At 41.9% G+C, this 23988-nt stretch overlaps 1 protein-coding gene across 3 annotated transcripts in view; it reads left to right on the top strand.

The window, feature by feature from the left end:
* The window catches only part of LOC120785461 (polycomb group RING finger protein 3), a 61934-nt gene extending 41162 nt beyond the window's left edge, over positions 1-20772 (top strand). For 2 of the 3 annotated variants that reach the window (XM_040120209.1, XM_040120208.1), the window contains 6 exons: positions 1522-1577; positions 1824-1931; positions 8275-8363; positions 12378-12515; positions 14983-15063; positions 16674-16902. In XM_040120209.1, coding sequence (XP_039976143.1) covers positions 1522-1577; positions 1824-1931; positions 8275-8363; positions 12378-12515; positions 14983-15063; positions 16674-16721 — 520 coding nt within the window. In that variant the 3' untranslated portion in view covers positions 16722-16902. Of the gene's footprint in view, positions 1-1521; positions 1578-1823; positions 1932-8274; positions 8364-12377; positions 12516-14982; positions 15064-16673; positions 17194-18376 lie in introns of those variants that run through there. The other variant, XM_040120207.1, reaches the window with a different exon arrangement.
* Positions 20773-23988: the final 3216 nt, after the last annotated feature.

The raw sequence follows: 23988 nt of genomic DNA, 5'->3' as shown, positions 1-23988 counted from the left end.
CACCACGAGCTGCAGTTTCTCTTCTGCAGTTATATGTGCTTTTTGACTCGGGGTCATTTTATTTTGGATTTTGCGTAGTCTTATCTTTCCAAATTCAGAAAGTGGTTTAATATTTTCTGGATGTTCAAACTGGCGAGCACATGAATTCTGCCCTGCATTCGTTTTAATTGCCACGGCAACACTTTATATGAAGGAACGATGAAGTTAATTATTAATACATTACATATTATTAGATGATGAGCTCTCCATGTCTGTGGCAGCGGGAGGGGGGGTGTTGCTGCAGCGACGCAGCCCTGCTGGATGAATATACACCTGCAAACGCACAAAATGTCTTCTTTCTTCGCCAGACCCTCTTAAAAAGGACATTTTTTAGTAACCCGTCGTCTTACAGTGCTTTTTTCCTCATATAACATTTGTTTAACTTGGTAAAAGTCTCCTAGAGATTAAAATCTGTTCTCCGGAGAGGGCAGAACCCAAAAAACACAGTGTCACGGCAATAAAGTCAGAATAAATGAGCAGCAAGAGCACAAAAGAGCATAAAAGAGATCAATCAGTTACTTTTAGAAAGCATGTGGCCTATTTAACACAGTTGCTACACTGAAGATGTCAGCACCACGCTTGGCTGTGAGGACGTAATACCAGTTCAGTCCAACAGGGGCCAATGTTTTGCCGCTTCTTGGAGCGAGCCCTCGTCAGCGCGCGGCTTACCCTGGCCCCGGCATGCAATGAGTCTCCCGCCGGGCGGCAGGGTGGACTGACGTGCCACGTTTTTTCTGGGGTTTTTCCTCCGTAGCTTTGTAACAAGCCCAACGTGTCGTGTCCGTTAGCTGGCTGCCGCGGCTGGTTGTCAAAACGCATCGTCATGGCGATGGCAGACCTGGGCCCACACTCTGCACCTGTGTCACCTGCACTGCGTCACATGGAAAGAGTGTTTAACACTAACTGACAGAGCATATGCTGCTCCTACGGCCTCTGAGAGCTGGTGTCATTTGAATTTTTCAGTCCCTTGCAACACATTTGACTTTTCTCCACAGATGACATCTTGACATGGTTTTCACGGTTTGGGATGCCCACAGTTGCACCGTATGTCAGGGCTTCCCAACTTTTTTTAGTCTCTGTCTAGTTGCAACCCCTCATCACAGGTTGCATACGTCTCCAGAGTAACCCAAGAGTGATTATTTCCTTCTGAGGTTGCTGCATTTAGAGGCATTAATATGTGCAATTATTTAAAGGGAAAAGGGAAAAAAATGAGAGAAAGGTCTGAAAAAATTCAAACATGATGATTCTGTAGCAGAAATGTCTTTTCCTGCACTGTTATCCTGTTGATCAACTCACGACCTCTCCGACCAATCTTGTGACCCCAGGGGTGGGGTCTGACCCCCAGGTACAGCACTAAGTGTATGAGTAACATTTCAGATGTGTACTTTACGTCTTTGGGTGTAAAATTCAGGTGCCGTTGGCCCATAATGTCAGTTCTCATAACCTAATAAGGTAGCTAATTGTTTTCTTGTTCTTTTATAGCCATGACAGAACAATGCAAGACATTGTCTACAAGTTGGTACCGGGACTTCAAGAGGGTAAGTGTCAGGTATTGTCTGTCTTTATAATGCACCCCAGAAGAGATCCATCTAACAACCCTAAAAGTTAAGCTTTCACTGTGCCTTGCTTGTGTCCGCTATCATCTGCACATGTTGACAAATTGGCTTGTCATAGCTGAATTGAATTTCAAAACCCTGGTGACAGCGGTGACCTCTGGGGAAAAAAAAAAAAAAAAAAGACACTGCCCTCTCTTATTTTGTTCTGTTCCTTCCCCTCTTGTGCAGCGGAGATAAAGAAGCAGAGGGAGTTCTATCAGAAGTTGGGGATGGAGGTGCCTGGAGACATTAAAGGGGAGCTTTGCAACATGAAGACTCATCTAGATCAGCGCAATGGTACGGTCGGCACCGCACACTGCTCGCTCCTCACACTACTGTCGTGGATGAATTCTCATGTTTGGGCTTTATCTTGAATTGTTTCAACCTTAACCGACTGGAAAATGTAACCAGACTCATTAGAATCCATCTCTTTCCCCCTGGAGTGGTAACGTATTCCATTTGATAGAGGTAGTAAGTAGTTGGTTTTGTCTGGTTGAATATGCAAACTGTTTCAGTGAGGGCGGTGCCCCCCCGTGTGAATCCAGTAACGACCCCTGCTGGGTCTAGTGGCATGATCTACCAGTTGACCTACCGGGTTTTCCCTAGTTCAACATGACCTTAAGGCAGCACGGAGCAGACATGGAGGGCTAGGGAAGGCTAAAAGCCGTTGTCTTGTGCTCCTTTGCTGTCATCAGACAGCTGAAACTTTTTTCCAGACCAAGTTTTACCGTGTCTTGCTCCTCTCATTGTGCTATATAAAGAATGACACCCCCCCAACCCGTAATGAGTAGCATTAGAAGCATGACCACGTGTAACAGGGGAAGCCATTAAGCAACAGAGAGGAAGGCAGTTTAGCAAGTCAGAATGAATCCCTGGCCTGCTTGTTGTGCACAGCGGCTTTTCCAAACCAGTTTGCTTCTGAGGGCTGGTGTAAATGTGTGCCCAGAGGGCTGTAATGCTGGCAGGCCTAATCGCTCGCTTAATCCCCCTCTCTGATTTTGGTAATTAAGGCTCAAATGGAAGTGGAACTGCTCTTCCGGCTTCCTGTGCCTCGTCGCTCGGAGTCAGTTTTAGCTGCAGCACGCACACACATGCACAAACACAAATACGGGCTCATACACAAACACACTTTAAGGACCATTTGCACAGATGCCAACAGAAATAGAAACCCAGGAACTCCCGACTTGCATTTCACCATCATTTGCATTCAGTTTGCTAAAACGCAAACAAACGTGATGTCTCCAGGCTTCGGAAAGTGATAAAAATATTTTTTGACTTTAGACACAAGAAAAAACTGTAGAAAATCTCATTTTTGGAGGCTCATTGACCAGGAGCTCACCAAAGTGGAAACTAAGGAAACTTTTTTCCTCTACCAGCCTTTTGAGATGTTTTATTGTGTATTGATAACTGAGTTCTCTGTATTTTGTGAACTGTGGAAGCTGCTGTCGAACTTCAGTCCTTCTCAAAGCTGGTCCAACGGTTGGCTTCCACCTCCCAACTCCATTCACCGGAAGCTAGACGACATGTCAGGCCGAAGGTGTCATATTACCGTCATCTGTCATTACCTACAGTATTTTAGTGTAGGCCTAAACAAAAATATACTGTTTTTTTTAAAAACACAGTTTAATAGGAATATATTATCGTGGTAATAATGCATGCACTTTAAGCTTAGTATGACAAGGTAATTTTGTAAAAACCGGCATTGCCACAGACCTTTTTCAAAAGGAGCCTCCTCATTTGTTTTATGCAATGACTCCCATAGAGCTGCCACGATTAGTTGACTGTTTGATTAGTTCACAGACAGAAAAATAATCAGCAGACATTTTCATAACTAACTAATCATTTAAATCATTCATCAAGCAAAAATGCCGTAAATAGCTGTTTTCAGCCTCTCAGATATAAATATTTTCTCCCTAAACGATTATCTTTTGACAAAACAAGACAAAAAATATATTTGTTTTTGAAGTATCAAAGACTCGCCCGCTGTTGGCAAGGCCAGATTAACCTGTTGAAGGGCAAACATCTGCTGTTGGGCCCCTGTTGATAATATATCCACCAAGTGAGCACAACAGGAATTAAAACAGAGTAACAGGGGGTTTTAAAACAACATTTTGTCATAATGCAGCACCAGCTTCAGTTGAACTTTGACTTAAGTAGTGCAAATTCCGTAACAAATTCGCAATTAAACAAATTAACAAAGGCAAGTGTAAAGGCATGAACCTGGGTTTCCTTGGTCCCCTAGGGCAGTAGCCTATTTTGCCCGGTTAGTAATTTCCACTTGGCTTAAAAGTCGCTCTGAAAAGTTTGTAGCTTGTTCTTTGGTAGACAATGGCAAAGTAAAAAGGGAACAAAATGTTAAATTCTTCATACAAAGTTTTCAGCAGCACAATCCACCTGTCCACCGTTGATTGGTATGTTCCAAACACTTAACCGTCTCTCCACAAGTTAGTTCAATAGAGCGCTTCCGGGTCCCTCCGTTCCTTTCTCATAGCTCCAAAGCTCTGCAAGAGGTAGTATGTTGAGTTATATGTTCGTGAAACTCTGATTGTTTGAAACACATTGAATATTCGGATCAATGGCAGCAAAGTAAATGAAGCTCCACGAGTAGTTTGACTACGAGTTTCCCTGGACATATTGATTCCACTGCTCTGCCATGATTCAGTGTCGCCATTGGAATCCATTTGCAAAGGAGCAAACTGCAAACTTTTGAGAGCCGCCTTGAAAGCCTACTGTCGATGAGTGTTTGACACTAAGAAAATAATGAAGTGTTCCCTGTTACTTACAGAGGGACAGAAATAAAACACCTGGTACGCACTGTAGGCCCATCACTCAACCAATGATAGCGCTGTGACATTAAGAGATAACCTCGCACTACTTGAGGCATCAGACACACTGTACATCTAAGCTCTAGTCACTTTGCCTTCAAGTGCATGCACTGGGTTTTCTCGTAACCATTTTGTCACCTGCAAAACGAAAACTTGGTTTTCGCCAGCACACAACAGACTCATTTTCTCTAAATTGCCTGGTTTCCTGAACACCTAAAGCAAGAAAATGGAGGGACGTTGGACCATGATGAGTCTGCTGAGTGCACTTTTCTCTTTTCATGACAATACAAACTCCCACACACTAACACACAAACAGGTGGTTTACCCCATCTCATTCCCAAATTACCCACACTTGAAAATGTTTTTGTACATGCCTTTGTGTTTCGATTGCATGCGAGAGACCCCATAAATCACGAACCCGTCAGCCAGTAGAATGTTTTCTTTTCATACTGGGTTGTTAAACTGGGTGAAACAAACAAACAAAACAAAAAAAATCTCTGTAAGACAGGCTGCTCTGTTTTTAAAATCCCCAGACGCAAGCAATCAGCAGCATTACCTGATGCTGCCACCTCAAACACAAACCAGGTCGACATGTCTGTTTAGAGTCACCAAGATACTCGGGGATTGTTTTGAAGGTGAGACACGACAATAAGAGCAAGCCCCTCTTGATAAGCAATCAGTGTAGCCTACTCCGGAGACAATCACCGCAGAGACACCAGAGCAAACTCAGACCTTTCCCGGTAATACTCTGTGGAATTGGTGACAGTTAGCCCAAACGGAAAAGGGTCACAGAGGGATGAATGCAATCCTATCTGCAGTCTGAGCAGTAAACCGTCCACACAACACGTTATTACACACACTGAAACCAGGAAGCATAGACTGAATTTCTTTGTTTGTAAAAGGTTAGAGAAAAGCAATACCTATCTGTGCAGCAGTTCTGCAACAGCAGCATAATAGTGACTTTGATAACTAAGTTTCATATATAAAAATTCAATACTTACAATATGACAGCCAAGAAGAAAATCCATAAAGAAATATAAAACCGCAACTGCTCTGGACAACTTGGTAGCAGCCATTTCACGTGGGATTTTAAAAGTTGCTTAGGTGTCTGTCCACACTGGAAACCACGTTCACTTGGGTTTAAGGCAGGAACTCTCTATAGAGTCTCTGTAGTGAAACAGCGTGACATTGTGGAAACTCAAATACTTATACTTATCTGTTTCAGCTACAGGTGAACTTTATATATTAGTATCGAGTTTAGAACTAAAATTATTAACCCATGGCCCGATATAGTCCAGACCGGAATTCCAGACAGGCACGTGGTTAGGATAACATGTTTGATCTCTGCACTTATGTTTACAGCGCATGCAGTCCGTTCCATCACAAATTATGGACCAGATAAGGAAATTTGCCTCGTGGCTACACAGATGCAAAAAACATAGTTTTAGTTTGGCAGACAATTCTGATAATGCAGTTCAATCATTTAAGCCATTTTCCAACGTTCAGCTTCTCAAAAGTGAAGATATGCTGCTTTTCTTTTGTATACCATTGAATATTTTTGGGTTTTACACTGCTGATTGGACAAAACAAACCATGAAGATTATACCATGGACCTTGGGAAATTGTGTGATGGGCTTTTTTCACATCGATTGACTGAGAAAACGATTGTCAGGTTAATTGGTAATGAGGATAAGTGTTAATTGCTGCCTTAGATACACTGCTACAAGTAATGATGCATCCTCTCTGCTCTGCTGCTACACCTGTATTATATCCACTGTTACTCTAGATGTGTCAGCTATTTTTCTTTTTAATCCCATACCACAATTAAGTGAACAATCAAATTTACCTCTAAAGGTTACAGCAGAAAGAACAGATCACATTACTTAATGGCATGGTAATGGTACATACACATATTGTCGGTAACAAAATCAGGTTCATATTTGTTTGGGTGCCGGCAAGAGTTTAATCAGCCACTTTGGTGGGCACGTTTGCTGTTGAAGGTGTACTTGACAATCAGTCAGCTGGTTGACTGACTGCTGACGGAGTTTTGGGTTGACTGCTGCAGTGCTTGGTCATAACTACAAAACTATGGCCACACTTGAGGGCAGGGTGAAAAGCCTGCCGTCATAGCCTCCTCCGGGGGTAGAGTCTCTCTCTTCCTATTTTATGTTCCTGTTCACTTGCCAGAGATGGATGCTGTCTCAAAAACCCACCATATCTGCCTCCATTTTCCTGAGAAAGGCACAAATGGCAAAACCAGATGAACTCAATCAAGGCAGAGCCCAATGCTGGCCCTCATGTAGGCTAATCAGTATGGAGAATGACTAAGGGTTGTTCCTTGATTAGAAGTTGTAGTGTATTAGAGCCCAGACAGCAGATAAGTCATTGAAAGGATGCTTGGACTCTCTTGGGTATGTAATTGCCTAATAATGGAACCCTGCAAGTGGCATTTTTATGCTCCAGCAGGCACAGGATATTGAAATACTGCATGTATGTAAACATGCATTCCCTGGTGTTTGACAAGTCTTTTTTTTTCTCCAAGAGGGCTACCATGGATGTCAGTTAAGCTCAAGCCTCTTGACTTAAGTTAACTGAGCATGATGAGAGAAACATGCTGCTCGAGTGCTGGATTGACTCAAGCAAAAATAGAAACAGAGCTATGCAGTTTGAAACAGTTTGTCCAAGAACTACACACTAAAGAAATGTTTGTGATCAGTTTTTACTTTTACCATGTACACATAGGTCCATAAGTATTTGGACAGTGACATAGTTTTCATGATTTTGCTTCTGTACACCACCACAATGGATTTGAAACGAAGCATTCGAGATGTGACTGAAGTGTCGACTTTCAGTTTAAATTCAAGAGGTTTAACAACAATATTGCATCAACCGTTTAGGAATTACAGCGATTTTTATACATAGTCCCTCATTTTTGGAGGCTCAAAGGTAATTGGATAATGACTGACAATCCCTTTCATGGCCGGGTGTGGCCTGTTCCCTCGTTATTTCATGACAAATTAAGCAGATAAAATGTCTCGAGTTGATTCCAAGTGTTGAATTTGCATCTGGTAGCTGTTCATGGGAACTCTGTATATATGGTCCAAAGACGTGTCAATGCCAATGAAGGAGTCCATCATTAGTCTGAAAAAAACACAACAAACCTATCAGACAGATGGCAGAAACTTTAGGAGAGACCAAATCAACAATCAGTACATTCTTAAAAAGAAGGAAATGCACTGGCGAGCTCAGCAACAACAAAAGGCCTGGAAGAGCAGAGTAGACAACAAAAGTGGATGATCACAGAATTCTCTCCTCGGTGAAGAAAAAACCCTTCACAACAACTGGCCAGGTCAAGAACACTCTTCAGGAGGCAGGTGTGTTATTGTCAGAGTCTACAATCAAGAGACGCCTTCATGAATGTAAACACAGAGGGTTTACCTCAAAGTACAAACCACTGGTAACACTCAAGAAGAGACAGGCCAGATTAGACTTTGCCAGAAACCCCTGTAGAAAAAAAGTCTGCCCAGTTCTGGAACAGGATTCTTTGGAAAGATGAAACAAAGATTAACTTGCACCAGACTGATGGGAAGAGAAGAGTATGGAGAATGAAAGGAACGGCTCATGATCCAAAGCAATAACATCATCTGTCAAACATTGTGGAGGCAGTGTTATGGTATGGGCTTGTGTGGCTGCCAATGGAACTGGGTCACTGTACTCTTGAGCTGTTGCTCTGCTCTACTCTGAGCAAATGTTCATTTTTATTCAGAATTGAACACATGGACACTCAATACTTCTCCTTTTGGTTTTCTGAACAGGTGACGCAAAATCAGAGGACACGGCCAATAAGGAGGCAGGAGAGGAGAAACCAGAAGAGGACAATGACTATCACCGTAGCGACGAGCAGGTAAGCCTTCATACTGATGGACTGCAAATTATGCTTCTCCTTTCCTTAGTGACAGCCTTGGCCTTTTACTTAGTTGGGTTCGCCCAAATTAGAATAAAAAATTTACGGTCAAATAGCTCCAGTAGTTTCTTACTATAAAAATTGGTTTTGGTTTTATTTGCTCTGGTTTTGAGATACCTGGTTGAACATGGATTTTGCCAGTATTAGAATTAAACAGCTGTTGACAGTGAGGTTTGGGGATTATTCAGAGTAATAACGATACTGTTGCTTCATTTTATTAGTATGGAGGCGGAAATCTCAGAGACAGATATCTAAGAGTCTGGTTAAATAAAACCACAGCTATCTGCATGGTTAGATAACACTAAAAGGTAAGTGACCTGGCCCTTTAGCAATAAACCCGTTTTAGGGAAATTTCAGAGGCAGTGCAAATTAGTTTGTCTTTGAAAAAATATTGATAAAAAGATGAATAATTATGGTTTACAAGCACAGCAGTCGATCAGGAACAAAGGCACAAAGGAATAAAAATACTGTTGGTAATTGTTGGGACAATTACCTTAGAAGCCTTCATTTCAATCATTGCCTTGGTAAAAGTGGCCCCCTTGGGGTTCACCAGGCTGTTTTACAATATGGGTTCTCTCGTCATTGGTTTTGTGGGTGTTTGATTTGTTAAGATGCATTTAGTGACAGACACCACAGCGCCACACAACTGCCATTAAATGAATCCATTTAAAATGGAAATGGGCTTTTCTTGATTTCATTTGTATTCTGGCACATTCCCAAGCCCTGCAAAATGATATTAATCATACAGAGAGAGCGGAGTGATTGTTGTGCTGGACAGACGGTATCGGGAACACAAAGCTTCTTCCCTTGATGTTGCACATGCTGAAGAAAGTTGCCTCTGTGCCATTTTAGCTGTGGTTTTAGACATAAAGAAGCCAACAGGCAGATCTTAAGAACAAGCCAGTCGTCTCCAAACAAACAGCTCTTCACTGCCATGTGGGTAAGGCAGGCTGCCCCGATGAGGGTGAAGATCTTGCCCTTTGAATATTCAGCAGCAGTGCAGAATGCGCTCAGAATAGCTAATATGGGAGTCTGTGTGAGCTGAATGCAGTCATGTCAAATACCATGGATAGGGGGAAGGAGTGAGGGGAAGGAAGGAAGGAATACAAGTTAACTGACGGACTGTATACGGGCCTTCTCTAGGGAATCTTAAGTGTTTTTTTTGTTTGCAGACTACCTAAAGATTATCTATAGATTTTGTGACTACAGAGGTCCCTCAGTCAGTATTAACTTCCCAAACCGATATTGCAGATTATCTTCATGAGCAAGAAGTTGTTTGGATCAATTTCTAAATTGATTTTGATTTTACAGAAACTTGACTATATCATAATATATATCAATATTATGATATAAAATTACATATATCCCGATAGAGGATTTGATCCATACCCCCCACCTCTTGCAACAAGTTACTTGAGGTATACATTTTTTGTGTTGGGCAATACTCATTTTCATTCAACTCTAAAAACAGTAAAGAAATAACTGAGGACAGATACTTGTAAATGTCCATCAGAGCCCTAATATTTTTCCCAAAATATAACAACCAGTTACATATTGTTTAGCAGATGATGCTATAATTAAAGACAAAAGCTGAGAATGGTGAAGAGAGAAGACTGGAAAATGCAAAATGAGAGGGTGCATCTCAAGGGATTTACAGTGGTATGATAAATCTGAGCAAAAGTGAAGAGAAGAGAAAGAAGTCAAAGCATAGGAAAAAGTCCAGAGGAATGATACCAGCAGTTGCAATCAGAAAGAATGAACACCAGGGACAAAATTGTCCCGGAGAGCCAACTGCCCCCCATTATGGTGTCACTGAAGATGAAGAAGCCACTCAGATTAAGAACCAGCAGGCCAGCTGCCACGCATGGCCGGTTTCCAGAACACTTCCCTGCTGTCTTCTGGACGACCTTTAAGAAGATAACCTTGGGGTGTAAAGCAGTGCCAGAAAAGCTAATGAAAGAAGTGACACACCAAAAATATAAAAATAAAATAAAACAGCCGCAAAAAGAATTAAAAGAACAAAAACCACAATTACTCAGAGAAACCTACACTTCAGCAAAGCACCAAGTGGTGGATTTTCATAGGTCAACATTTTCACATGGGGTATGAAGTCTGAGGATAGGGTCACCTTCAGGCTCTCATCAACCTTTGATAAGATCTCTGTGGGGTGAGAACAGATTGTGTAAATTTAATAAACTACAGCTATTTTAGGCGTAAAGAGTCCACTTTGGAGAAATGGGAGAATGTAGCTTTGCTCTGAATTATATTGTCGAGCTTTGAACGCCCAAACCCTGATTTATCAGCGGTCCAAACTCAACACTCTCACAGACGGCGTCAAGCTATTCTTGCTCACAGGACAGCGCAAATTCTTAAGCAAAACGATATGGATAGAAACACCTGCGAAAGCATTCAGGACTCAGTAATGAGCCTGTAAAATATCGTTTAAGTTTTCTCTGCGTGGCTCCAAAGAGGCATGTATGATACTTTCTCGATATGCCTCACGGTTGCATCAGTCACGTCGGAGAGTGTGTATATCTGTCGCAGGACTCTTTGGCTTCATAAAGTCATTGCTAATGTACTGTAATGTAATGGAACTGCCTCGCAGGCAGCCATCGAGCCGCTGTGGCGTCCAAATCAACGCCGAGGCTTTTATTTCACATTATGAGCCTCCCTCATTGCCAGGGCTAATGGAAAGCAGACATATTACAGTGTTGCCAGTGTTGATCTGAGAACAGAAATGATTTTCCACGTTTAAGCAGAAACCAGGGTAATGTTAGCTCTTCCTGTCTCAAATGAGAGAGAGATACAAAAAAAAAAAAAAAGAGAGACAGAAGGACATCAACAAATGAAGACATACAAAGCCTCTGTCCTCCGCTCCTGTGCTTTGACGTGTGAGGGCAGAGGCTCAGTGGCAGTAATGCATCCTGACTCCTGCAACCACCGACAGCCAAAACCACCCACCGTGTCACTTCGGGGGAAAAACAAGCGCACGGGCCAATGGCGGCGACACTCGGTCGCTTGAAAGAAGCCAATAAGCCAAAGACAATCAGACAGTACTGGTTCAGTGAGATGTGCAGTGAAAGCAGAAGCGGAAGTCAGCACCAGCGTCAGGCTGAATTAACCAGCCATCATAACACCGTTCTCCGTTAATCCTGAAGTCTGTTTCCATGATGAATAAGGGAAAAAAGCAACTATCGTGTCATTTTTTCACAAGACTATAACAGCATTTGAGATATTCGATTGATTGAGAATATAGTGTGTACTTGGCTTCTCTCGTGTTTAGCTGCCAGGTCAGAAACTGTTTTCACAAACAGCAGCACTACGCTCGCTGTTTTCCCTCTTTTTTGATTTGGAACTTGACTAGAAGTCCACAGCCAGGCTAGCAGTTGTATGAGGCTGCAGTTCTCATTACACAGCAAAAAAGTAATATCATTGAATGGATGACGATGGAGAGACAGATACTAATCATAGCTCCTCAGATACAACTGGTGCAATAAAAAGTTTGACTTGGAGGCCATTTTGTTAACTGAAGCAAAAGTGTCTATCCTCTGTGCTGTTGCCATTTTTGCTGATTTCAGACACAGCTCGTCAGGCACACCTCTACATTATCAGAGCTGGCTCGGTTTTTGTCAGTCTGAGGTCCAGGTCGGACCAGAAACAGTCAGAGCAAAATTTCCCTGATCAGCCTTACGTGTCCTCAACAACTAAAAATTGCTGCGCGTGTAATATTTGGAAAATCTGTTATTTCTATCGTTAAACTGCGTTTGATGTTTATTTAGAGTCTTGTTAAAAAGTACAAATGAAAAACTCTCTTTCTGATGTTTTCACGTCTGTAGCTTGCAACCATTCTGTATTTGGTGCCGACTGTAAAAACTCTTGCCGTCTTAATTGTTTGACACAGGGGTGGGGATGTTCATCCTCTGCGCTGTGTTTGTGTGTCCTCCTCTCTGACAGGTCAGCATCTGCTTGGAGTGCAACAGCAGCAAGCTGCGAGGTCTGAAGCGCAAGTGGATCCGCTGTTCAGCACAAGCCACAGTCCTCCACCTCAAGAAGTTCATCGCCAAAAAGCTTAACCTGACATCATTTAATGAGGTACACAAAAAAACGCGTGCCACTGCTAGATCTGTCACACGCTAAACGTAGTCTTTGGTAAAGGTATGAAAATGTGAAAGTACAAAGATTTGGCATAAGGGACCAGTCAATTTGTTCCATTGCTCAAAGCCACATTTGCATTTTGAAACTTTACATCAGTCTTCTTTAAAAAAGGAAAGGAAATATATGACATGGCAAGATGAAAGTGACCTGAGTGAAAATACGGGTTTTCAGTCCAAAATTAATTTCACAGCATTGTGTGACAAATGAGAGCGACTATGGATCACTGAGTCTTGAAATAATGCAGATACAATCATCCATGCTTATAAAAGACTGACCAAAATGGATTTGTTGCAATTTGGAAAAAAAATCTCTCAATTCTTGGCACTTGTTTTGACTGGTTTGAAGCACCAGCTGGGCGGTGTGGGCCACCTGTATCAGAAAGTTTAGTTAATCACAAGAAATTACATAAAGGTCCGTTAGTATACTTTTCTGCACTGAGTCATACAAGGCCTTTGTGTTTGTTATATTTAGCAGGAAACAAGCCCCTATGATATCTAACTGTGGTAATTTGGCTATTTATTGTCTTTACCGCCCCGTTCAGAGCAACAGGGGGGAGTGTGGGCAATAATTTGACAGATGGATTTTTTGGGATGCTGTGAATAATCATCACAGTCGCCTTCTTGCCGTCTATTTTTCTATTTTCTGTGTGTCTTTTTTTACGGGCTGTCACGGAGATGAGTGGGCAGGCTCCATCATATCGTCGGCCTCCATAGCGAGTCTCTGGCGAGGCGGCCACTCTCCCCGCCAGCCATTGTTGTGCTATCTATCGGCTATCAGAAGTTGTTGTTCGGACCCATTCTGCATCGAGCTTTACAACAAGTCGCTTTGTCGAGGAACAGTGTGCCATTTACTCATTCGTCGTGTTTGCAAACCCACCGTTGTGGTCCTGTCACCCGTCTAAATGTCTCTGCGGGAACTGAACGCATGACTAAATGGACGAGTGAAAGGAAGAAAAGCCCCAACTAAGCAAACCAACCTCTTTAAATGAGCTCTACTAAATCTTCCAAAGCGACTGTAGATGTTAAAATCAAGTGTAGGAGATGTCATTAAAATTCTAACCTACATTATGTGAAGATCTGCAAGATTCTCATGTTTTTTTAGAGCAATGGTTCCCAAACTTTTTTGGCCTCTGATCGTTTTTAGCAAAGCACCACCTTCTCACAACCTCTTGTCGAAGGTTGCTTTGTCACTGTGATGTGAAAACCATCTATTTCCAAAACATGAGCTTTTCAAGAAAAACAGCCCTGTTTTGTTTTTTTGTTTTTTTAAATCTTTGCAACCATGCATTTTTCCAAAAATCCAACAGGGTTTGAATTTGTCTATTTAGCTCAAGAAGTAAGAGAATGTTCTCAACCCAAAAAGAACCTTGATCCCTGTTTATGTGAAAACCTTTTCATTAGACAGGTCCGATCCAGTATGTGAAAGACTGTTGTTTGAAATCTCATTCAGGTGATTTATTATGATAGTTTGAAGTTTCCTGAACAGGTAGAAGAGGAGAGTCATAGCATAATTTTGAGTAGCTGAAAGTTTTTCGTCCTCGTTCTTTTCTTGTCAGTCATTTTGTAATCCCTCAGATTTACCTTACAAGCCCTCATCGGGTCCAGCACCCCAGTTTGGGAACGAGTGTTTCAGAGAATGCCTTCATCTCTTTCTGAATATAATGTACAATGAATCTCTCTATAGCAAATAGGGCTGTAGCTAACGATTATTTTCATTATGCGTTAATCTGCCCAATATTTTTTTGATTTAGATATTAAATGTTTGTATTAAACTCTCTCATCGACTTTCAAGATGAAAGCTTTCCAGCTCTTCCTTTGGATTATTTTGGTATCTTCCTAATCACAAACCTGGACTATTTCCAACACTCTGTCGGTGCTGATAAAGGCTGGCTGGTGCTTACCCATCGAATGTCCTTCCAGTGACAGCCAGCAGGCGACGCTGTGGCGGTGTTTGTCTCAGGCCTTCCTCTCTCTCTCTCTCTCTCTCCCCTTCCCCCCTCTGTCTCAACAGTATTGATTGGCAGATGCAGATGCAAGGCACTGCTCAGCAGAATATCAATGTTGACTTCACAGGAGGAGAGGTAGCTCTGGCAAGCCAGCCTCGTGTTCAGCATTGAACTTCTGGCTCCCAGAAAGCCCCCGCTGCGGCACAGGGGCCAGGGGCTACTCCATGTCAAAATAATCTTCCCCCAGCTACATCTCCGAGAGAAAGCAACGTTATAAGTCAGACTGAAAAATGAGAGCAGAGGGGCAGAGGATAGCTGGTGGAGTGTTGTATTTCTGCATCACACCACTCGGCTGCAGCCTTAAACCGGTGTTAGTCATAGTACGTCGTGTTGTTAGGCGAAACCCTCGCAGGTCAGAAGTTGTTTCAATAATTTCTCTCTTTTGATGTCTTTTTCCAGCTGGACATTTTATGCAATGAGGAAATCCTGGGGAAGGACCACACTTTGAAATTTGTTGTTGTGACAAGATGGAGATTTAAGGTAACTCGTGCTCCAGAGAAACGAAATACTGTGGCATAATGTGGTGACGGTTGTAACTGATTCAAAAGTGTTTATAAACAAAATGTTTTCTTATCCAACATTTAAAAATAAAACAAACAGAGCTCTATAATTATGTTTTGAACCTTAGTTTCCGTAACCATTTCACCCCGCTAAGCCTAATTGATTTAACTGAACTGCATTATTGGAAGGTATCCTCGACAACTGACCACTCATGAAGCCCCGCCCCCACGGTTACTGTTGCTATGCCTGTCAAACGTTACATTCTAGAACCCCGAACATGCCGCCTGCCGTGACGACGGTGTCAAATTTCGCACTCGGAAATCTCGGTAATCTTTGCAACCATTGCGTCCTTGATTTCAGACAGAAGTAGGCAAAAGCAGCTTCTTAGTTTCGGCAGCTAGCTACGTAGCTAGCTTATCGGTGGCTAGGTTAATTCTGCGTGAGTCGGTTGGCTGAAAACGCCGTCTCTGGGGACAGTTTCACAAGGATAGTTTAGACCAGGCTGTGGTGTTAGGTCAGTCTTAATTTTGTTTGTTAGAGGCTGCGGTGACCTGTTGAAAACGTACAGAGGTGAGAACATCGAAACTCCCCTGAGCCATGATGAGTCAGCAGAACTACTGAGCCCCGCCACAAGTGTCTCAGCTCTGCACTGAGATTTTATGATAGTGGACGTTTTTCGGTGTCGGTACACTCTTCCCTGAATTTTCTCCGTAAGTCTGCTGGAGGGAACAGAGCTGAGCGGTTTGATGTGGTTGCTCCATCTGCCATGTTTTTTTTAAGTTTGGAAAAAAAGTCTTAATCTTCGCAGAACCGCGAGGGAATTAGTCCTGCTTAAGATAGTCAAGGCCTGGAAGGTTTTGTGCAGATGAATTTAGACGTCTAGCTAAAGTCTGGCCACTAGTTTGATCTAGTGTTTTTCTATAGCACAGGACACCGTTCAGATGTTTGGGAGAAATACATAAAGTTACTTTGAAAAAAAACTTTGAAAAAACAACACAAAGTTGAGTTTTATGCTTTATTTTCAGTATTTTCAAAAACTTTTACATGAGAAGAGGCCACCGGAATGAGCTGATATTATTGATAATCGAGTAGGACGGACCTGTTAACTTTAACCTGTACACTGCTTGTGCTTCTTCCTACTAGACTTGTCAGTCCTGAATGGGACTTTTTTTTTTTTTTACATTAACCTGTACCTCCAGAATATAATGCAGTTTGGTTATTATATGCAAACTTTTGGCTAATTTAGTTACCCAGGCATTCTGATATTAATGGTTTACAGTAGGCTGGACAACACACTACACCGTCAAAATCGATTCCTTACATTTTTGCCCTTCCATGTTCGGTTTTGAAAAGGCAAAACAAAGACACGACCCTCCAAACTCTTTGGATACAAAGTCTTGTTTTTAACCAGAGCTCCATTCACTTCGCCTCAACATGCGCAGAAATCCGAAGCTTGACAGGCGAGCCGTGCTTAGGTACCGTTCATAATAACTAATTGCTGTGTGGAGGGAGGGTTTAGCAATAAGTCTGTGAAGGGGTTTCATAAAAGCTGCTCTTGCTGAGGTTGTGTTTTTGTTCTTCCCTTCCAGAAATCCCCCCTCCTGCTCCATTACAGACCCAAGATGGATCTGCTGTAGCTAAAACGGACACAACGGTTGTTTCTTTCTTTTTATTTTTTACTTTTGGCCAAGTGGCTGCAGACTGTGCCGAAACTTTTTTTATTTATGCAAAGACGATCAACCAACACCAAGCAAACGCCCGACGGTAAAAGTCAGCATAAGCCAGCAAATCGGGATGTAAAAGGGGGAGGGGGGGGCACATACAACACAAAACTGGCAACCTCCAGCACAGATACTGCAACACTGGTGTGTTTTTAGGAACTAAAACAACCATTTTTTTGTCCGCTACATCCTAGATATGTGAACAAAACAAAAGGAAAAAAAAAAAAAAAAACAAATGGAAAGAAAGCATATATTTATACTTTTGTACAGAAGAGACACATGGAACCAAGACACTACTGGTGCTCTGTTTACACGCAAACAAGATGTCGGGAATCACGTGACTTTTTGAGCTTTGTGCAGATTTCATCCTCCTGGGACAATGACAGAGGTGAGGAGGAAGTTTTTTATATAAAAAAAGGTGGGTTTTTTTTTTTTCTTTTTGGTTTTGTTTTTTTTTTTCTCTCATCATAATACACTCGACACATCTTGGGAGCACAGAAAGTATATGGAAAAGGTTATATAACAGGCATCAATTTTAAGCTGTTTATCAAGTAAATTGTCTCTGAATCTTTTTTTTTTTCCCCCCATTTCATTTTGTTGACTTTGTCTAATTTGCTATTGGGTTCTTGATGATTGTCAATTGTGAATAGGCTAAAAAAAAAATTTTGTGTAGTAATTTATGTTCTATATACCAATATTGTACATAAAATGTCATTACAGTGAGAGAGATTGATGAGAGTAAGAGAGACTTTAGACTGTTAAAAAAAAAGAAAAGGAAAAAAAAAAAAAAAAGAGTGGATCCCAGAAGTGCTATCTATATGTTGGGCAGAAGTGTCCGGAGGTGATAAATTAGGATTTTTAAAGACAGACTCACTATCAGTATCAGAATATATAAATGCATCTTTATGTTGTCTGAGCAAGACACAAAACAAATATATCAAATCCTTTGCCAGTTGTGTGTATGTGGGGTCTAAGTATTTTACATTGCTCTCATAGCATTACAAGACTTTAGGGCAGATAAGGAGAAAGCTTCCAACCTCCCCTCCCCATGCTCCTCATCTCACCTGCCTTCAACAGAGTACAGTTAGTTTTTTTTTTTTTCTTTTTTACACATCATGAACAAATTCTATCTTACCCGTAATGCTACACGAAACGCTCATGTCTGCAACTGCTTGCAAGACATAAAATTGAAATATAATGGCAGAGAACGAGTCGATTTTGATAGATTTTCACACCACTTTAGTTTCCGTCCTTGTGTTTCAGCAGCAGCAGCAGGCAGGCAGGCAGGCAGGCAGGCAGACCCCGATACATCCACGTGTTTACAGCTTTTAGTTTGAGCTGCTGGCCGCAGACGTCGGTGGCACCCTCGCACCCTCACGCCACGCGTTCCCCTTGTGCTACGCTTGGAAAGATTTAATGCAAAACTCTCCCAAAGCTGCAACAGAAATGATTTTTGTATATGTAAAGAAACACACCAGTCTCACTCGTCTCCACAGCCTCGGTAGAGCATGTCAATCCCTTTTGCCCAGATTAAATTCTGGCGATAAGTGTTGGCATTTTCTCACCCCCAGGAAGCGGACTGACACTTCCAGTATAAACCGCGGAGCACCGCAGATGGGCCGGTTTGGTAAAGATGAGTGCAGATTACCGATGTCACAACGTTGCATTTCTTAGGTATATTTCAGTTACTTTTCACTGCCAGTTGGACTCGCAGATGTTCAAAGTTGCACAATGTTTAAGAAAAATCAATTTAAGAAGATTTCTGGAAGTTCGATGAATATTGTTCTTTTTCCACAAAAATCAGTATAAAACTTGGATTTTCTTTTTTTTTCTGCAGAATAGCCAGCGTTCAATATTGTTGACTACACATGACACAAATTTACGAGTCTTTTTGAGAAATAACTCGCAAATTCAGGTTTCGCACGGGGACTGAGGCTTTTTTGAACATTTTGATAATGAGATTCTGAGTAAAATGACTACTCTTTGGTCATTTGGTGCTTATAAAATGTATGTTTCTAATGTTGAAGAGGAGTTTTCCTCAGGAACATGCTGTTCTTAACTGTGACACAGCAAACCAATGTTCAGTCAAACGAGAAAATGTCTTAACTCACAGCGTTCAAACCTAAACTGTCTTCAACCTTACCGCAGCAACTGGATCCTTAAAACGCCATGTCAGACCTCAAGTAGTATTACCTCACTGGCCCGTCCGGTCAGTAATTAAATGACAATTATTTTCCCTTTGCATTGTGTCTGCCCACAACAAGCTGTTCTGTCTGTATGTTCACGTGCAGGGTTCCTATGCATCCTTAGGTTGCAGTAGTCCGGGAAAATAATGTAATTTTAAAACTGTCTTAACTTTGAATTTGGGTAACAAGTCCATAAGGCAATGAAAAAGACACTTTGGTCCAATCGTGGTACACATGCAGCTCGTTGGAAGTCCTCTTCTCTCGGTCCCTGCATCGATCTGTCTGCAGTTTTGTCTAGTGATCGTCGGGACGACTCAATCACGTCATCCACCGCTGTCCGCTACCTGGAAATTGAAAAATGTGTAGGAACCCTGCTACAGTATGACTTGTGTATAAAAATCAGCGTTTTTACAGCTCTACCAAAACCCCTCCTACAGTCTCTGATGTTCTCTGCATGGTTCGGTTCACTTCTGATGGTAACCTTTATGTTTCAAGGCCCTTGATCCACTTACCCATGTGAGGTCTTCCTTCTTTTTGGTTTTTGATACCATATCGTACCTAAAATCATGGAAAGTATAGGTTTTTAATCAAAAGAAATTTTTAAAAAATTAAAAAAAAAAAAAGGGGGGGAGGGGTGAAAATGCAAACAGCCTGCTGTTCTGTTTCGAGTTGGGCCGGACGCTTGGACCCTGGTATAACATGCTCGCAGATCTAGGTGAAAATCTGATAATAGAAATAGAATTTGCAGCACAAACATTCTGCCTTTTTAGCCATTTAATTTCGAGCCTCGTATTTTTTTCCTCCCCATTTCTATCTACTATTTTACTTCTGTGAATATTGCCATTGCGCACTATCAACAAAAAACATTTTGAAGCTTAGAAACAAACTAAAATCAGAAATTGGTGTTTTTAACCAAGCTAAAAGAATAATTTTAAAACGCCGATCTGCTCTTGAAAATCATAAAAACCAAAAACAAGGAGCCTTACATGTTTTGTCAGGTCACGGAGGAGTGTTGCGCTAGTACATGGCGAAAATCCCCGCAAACTCAATGTAACTGCTGTGTGTTATTATGTCTTTGTAAGTGCAGACCTGGTGTTTTCACAGGTCATTTTGTAGAGAAGAGGCCAGTGTCAAGGTAATTTCCTCCGAGGTACACATTCAAGTGGTTTAAGTTGTAAAAAATGGCCCCGACCCCGGAGCCACTCATCCGGCATTTTAAATGTTATTTTGACAGTCCGATATCTGTAATTTCCATCTTTGGTTCTGTGAAGCGAAGGTCAGCGCCCTCGTCATGTTTAAGTGTCGTCGCCTCCTGTAAGCATTCAGCCTGTTTATGATCAAATCTCTGATGTGTACATCACCTTTCTCATCAGGTGATTAAGCTGTAAAAAACACCCAGCAAGGTGCTACTATAACGATGACTACAAACAAAATGTTATCAACTCATACAATTTCTGTGTCAAGCCAAACACTGCTTTGTACTGTTTAGGAGGACTGGCATTGAAACAAAGGTCACATTTGTGCATTTTTATTCCCCTCCTGTTTCGCATGGTTACGTTCACACTACACTGTTGTTCGGGTTTTTTCTTGTTCACATCTGATTTTCTTCACTCGTTGTGAGGAGGAAAAAAAAAAAAAAGAGTGGATCATTGGTACAAAGTCTGAACCACATTTAAACTGGAAATGAATTTACCTGTGAAAACTGTCTTGATTCGTTGCAAAAAAGTGTTGAGACAGAAACAACATTGGAAAGAGGGCCAAAGAGCCTGTTTTTGGTCGAAAAAAAAAAAGCTCAGGTGCATAAGTTCAAAGACTCGAAACAAGAAAAAAAAACAAAAAGAAATTCCCAAAAAAAAATCTAGCAAGAGGCCAACTGCAAAAACTCGAATGGTATTTTACTTGTATATTGTTAGGGACATAAAACAAGAGCAAAAAAGAAAATGTGCACACAAGATTTCAGGTCTGTGAAATCGATGATGGACTGCAGCTTTTCTGTTAGCACTATAATGAAAGTAAACGATTCTTGTCTTCAGTTAGCAGTCAACGTCTGCGTTGCTTCTTTCTTCTTCTACGTCACAGCAGACATGAACGCGCACAGTTGGAACATCACATGGCAGTTTTACAGAAGGCTGCAGTGTGAACAAAATCCCTCGCTGTAGGTTTTGAGCGGGGCTCCTGTGATGTGTTTGACGGACGGGGGAACCTGATGGAAAGGGGGCGGCGGGGGGGTCTTCTCGTGGGGGTCTTTGCCACAGTGACGGTCATCAGTGGTCTCTGTCTCTGGTGCTTTCTATGGTGCTAACAACTCCCTTGTTTCAAACTTAAGACTTCTTCAAGAGAGATTGATTCAGAGACAGAAGGGCGCTGTGTGTTGCGAAGTTCTCCTGTCGCCTTTTATATTTTACGGTGTGTTTTTCCCCCCTCTTTTCTGTACCTGAGTCCCCGGGTGTCTTCTCTTGTCAGAGCTGCCTCAAGGTGCTGGCTTTTCCTTTATTATGTTTTTTTCTCTGATTTGTTGGGTTTGGTTTACCCACTTGCCTAAGCTTACTATGGAAAGCAAACAGAATGAGTTTTAAATAAGTTATAGACTGTGATGGGTCTGATGCTGTGAAAAAAAAAAAAAACTGGTGAGGAGTTGGGTATGCTAGCTGCAATTTCCTGCCTCTAAGAGAAACTCACACTTGTTCTAGGCTTCTCTGGTGAGATGTTTGAGCCACTGAGTGAGACTTGCATCAATCTCTAACACCTAATTGGCCCTGCAAACAAAAAACATCCATAACTTTAAAAAAAAAAAAAGGAGGGGGGGGTTTCATTTTTATTTTTTTTTAAAAATATTTCCAAAGTTCTCTTGAGCTCTATGGAGATTTGACCTTCTCACCACCACCGCGTGAATATTGCCGGCTGCATCTTTCCCCTCCCATGCACCGGAACAGATCAGTGTTCACGCTTTTCAGTCGGCAGCACCATTGAGCTTGACAGCCAAGTTAAGAGGCTTACAAAGAGGCTCGGCTCTGGGGGTCGGTGTATCGGCTCCGAAAGGTCTCTGGCACGGCCTCTGGCGAGGCCGGGATCTGTCCGAGTTTCCGCTCTCGCGTCCGTCTTCTCCGCTTTGACCTCGAACACCCGTCAGCCTGTTTGATATCTCCTGCTAGGATCCGAGTGGAGCTCACGGGTGAGCCACGTGAAATCTTGATTCGAGGCCTTTTCACAGCTTCACGTGGACTGTCAGTACCAGCAGATCGTGGTTTACCACCGTGATGTGAAGACAAGTAAACGATTCGTTTGGACCACATTTTACACGGTTTCTGAACCCAGAGACATCTCAGAAGCTTCCTCTCTGAAGGCAGCAACATTCATTTCAACATTCATTTCAAGTTTGTCGGCAGCAGAGTCATTCCTGGCTACTTAAAATGGCTCCTCTGTGTTTACTCTGCTGTAATAAGTGTCCACTCTGAGAGTGTGATAGTTTTCTTTGTTGCCCGGCTCGCTCTCTCGCTCTCATCTCCGAGTTCTCTGTAAAGCTCAGCAAACTCCCAGCCGGGCTTTGTTTGTGACAGAGAGGGAGGCCTCGAGGATCCCTCGGACGGCTACACGGACTAAAACACACTCCAAAAAAAAAAAACTATAGATTGTCTTGCCGGGTTGGCGCTGCACCGCTGCTGCTGCCACTTGCTCTGAAAAGGCTCCACGGCTCTGAAAAGTACCACGGCTCAAGTGCACTGAATCGCGTCGCCATGGGTGGCGCAGTTTGAAGAGCAAACGACTTGACATTTTGTGTACAAGTGTTAGATTGAGACTGCAGGCCTCAGTGATTCCCAGATGAACTGGGAAATTGGTCATCAGCTACCAAACCTCACAGTGGCACGCCCCCATGAGCCATAGCAGATGTCATCAATAAATCTGTCCAGTTTTGTATTATTGTTATTTATTTATGCTGAATAAGCGACTTCTGCAGTAGATTCTTGGTTAATGAATTTTTGAAAAGAGATTTGCTCTCCTTTTTGCTCTCAACTTGTATTTTCTCTCTTTATTATCATTATTTTTTTTTTTTTTTTAGTGAAATCTATACTGGACTCCTGCATAAAATGGCTTAAATTATGAATTTGCAATTGAATTCCCCTTTTTTTGTATTCTTAGTGTGTTAATGTCTACGCAATGCTCTGTCTATGTATAACAAAACACATAAGTGTGTTCTTTTCTAAGTAAAAAAAAAAAAAAAAGAAAAAAAAACAGAATTGTGTGAATCTGGCAATGTGGTTATTGTATTTGCAAGGAAAATGTGCAATATACGGTTCTCAGATGGTTCCAGGTTTCAGTGTAGAACTCCAATGTTTTATTTTTTACTGTTTCTTTTTTCCAGTCAATTCCTCAGGTCACTAAATGCCTTCTGGTCCTGAGGGTGACCAGGAAATCTCAGAACATACACTAATGCACCCGAAATACAAAAACGACTGGATTTTACTTTAGTCTTGTCTTTCTGCCCCCCCCCTTCCCCCGTTTTGTTTTTCTGTGACAACTTTCTCACCCCCCCCCCCCCAGGTTAACACAGGCACTTATTCAGGTGTCCTTTTCCTTGCCTCATTTTGTATTATTGTTATTTATTGCACATGTAATTAACTGGTTTCCATTGCCACATTTAATTCAAGGAGTTTTGGGTCTAGAATGGGGCTGGAATTTCTTACATACAAAACTACAGAAGCTTTTGTCAAAACTTAAGTGTGTATTTCATCAATAAATGCCTTTAAAAGTGCCCCTGACGCTGCAGTGATTCATTGGTTTCGCCTGAAAGGGTAGAACATGTAGAGCACCGGATATTTAACTCCAAATTTCTTGTGATCCTATAGTCTGACATGATTGCTATAACCCGGACATTTTTTGTAGTTCGTTTAAGTTTTCTGTTGTTCACATTCAAATAGATTAACAGTGTGTCACGCACACCGCAGGTGTAAAATATTCTCCATCATGAAATTTCAACAACCCTGATGGCGCCTTTTAAA

The sequence above is a fragment of the Xiphias gladius genome, chromosome 23 (assembly GCF_016859285.1).
Source record: "Xiphias gladius isolate SHS-SW01 ecotype Sanya breed wild chromosome 23, ASM1685928v1, whole genome shotgun sequence".
NCBI lineage: Eukaryota > Metazoa > Chordata > Actinopteri > Istiophoriformes > Xiphiidae > Xiphias > Xiphias gladius.
Note: the sequence above shows the minus strand (reverse complement) of the source record. Positions and strands in the feature narration are given on the sequence as shown.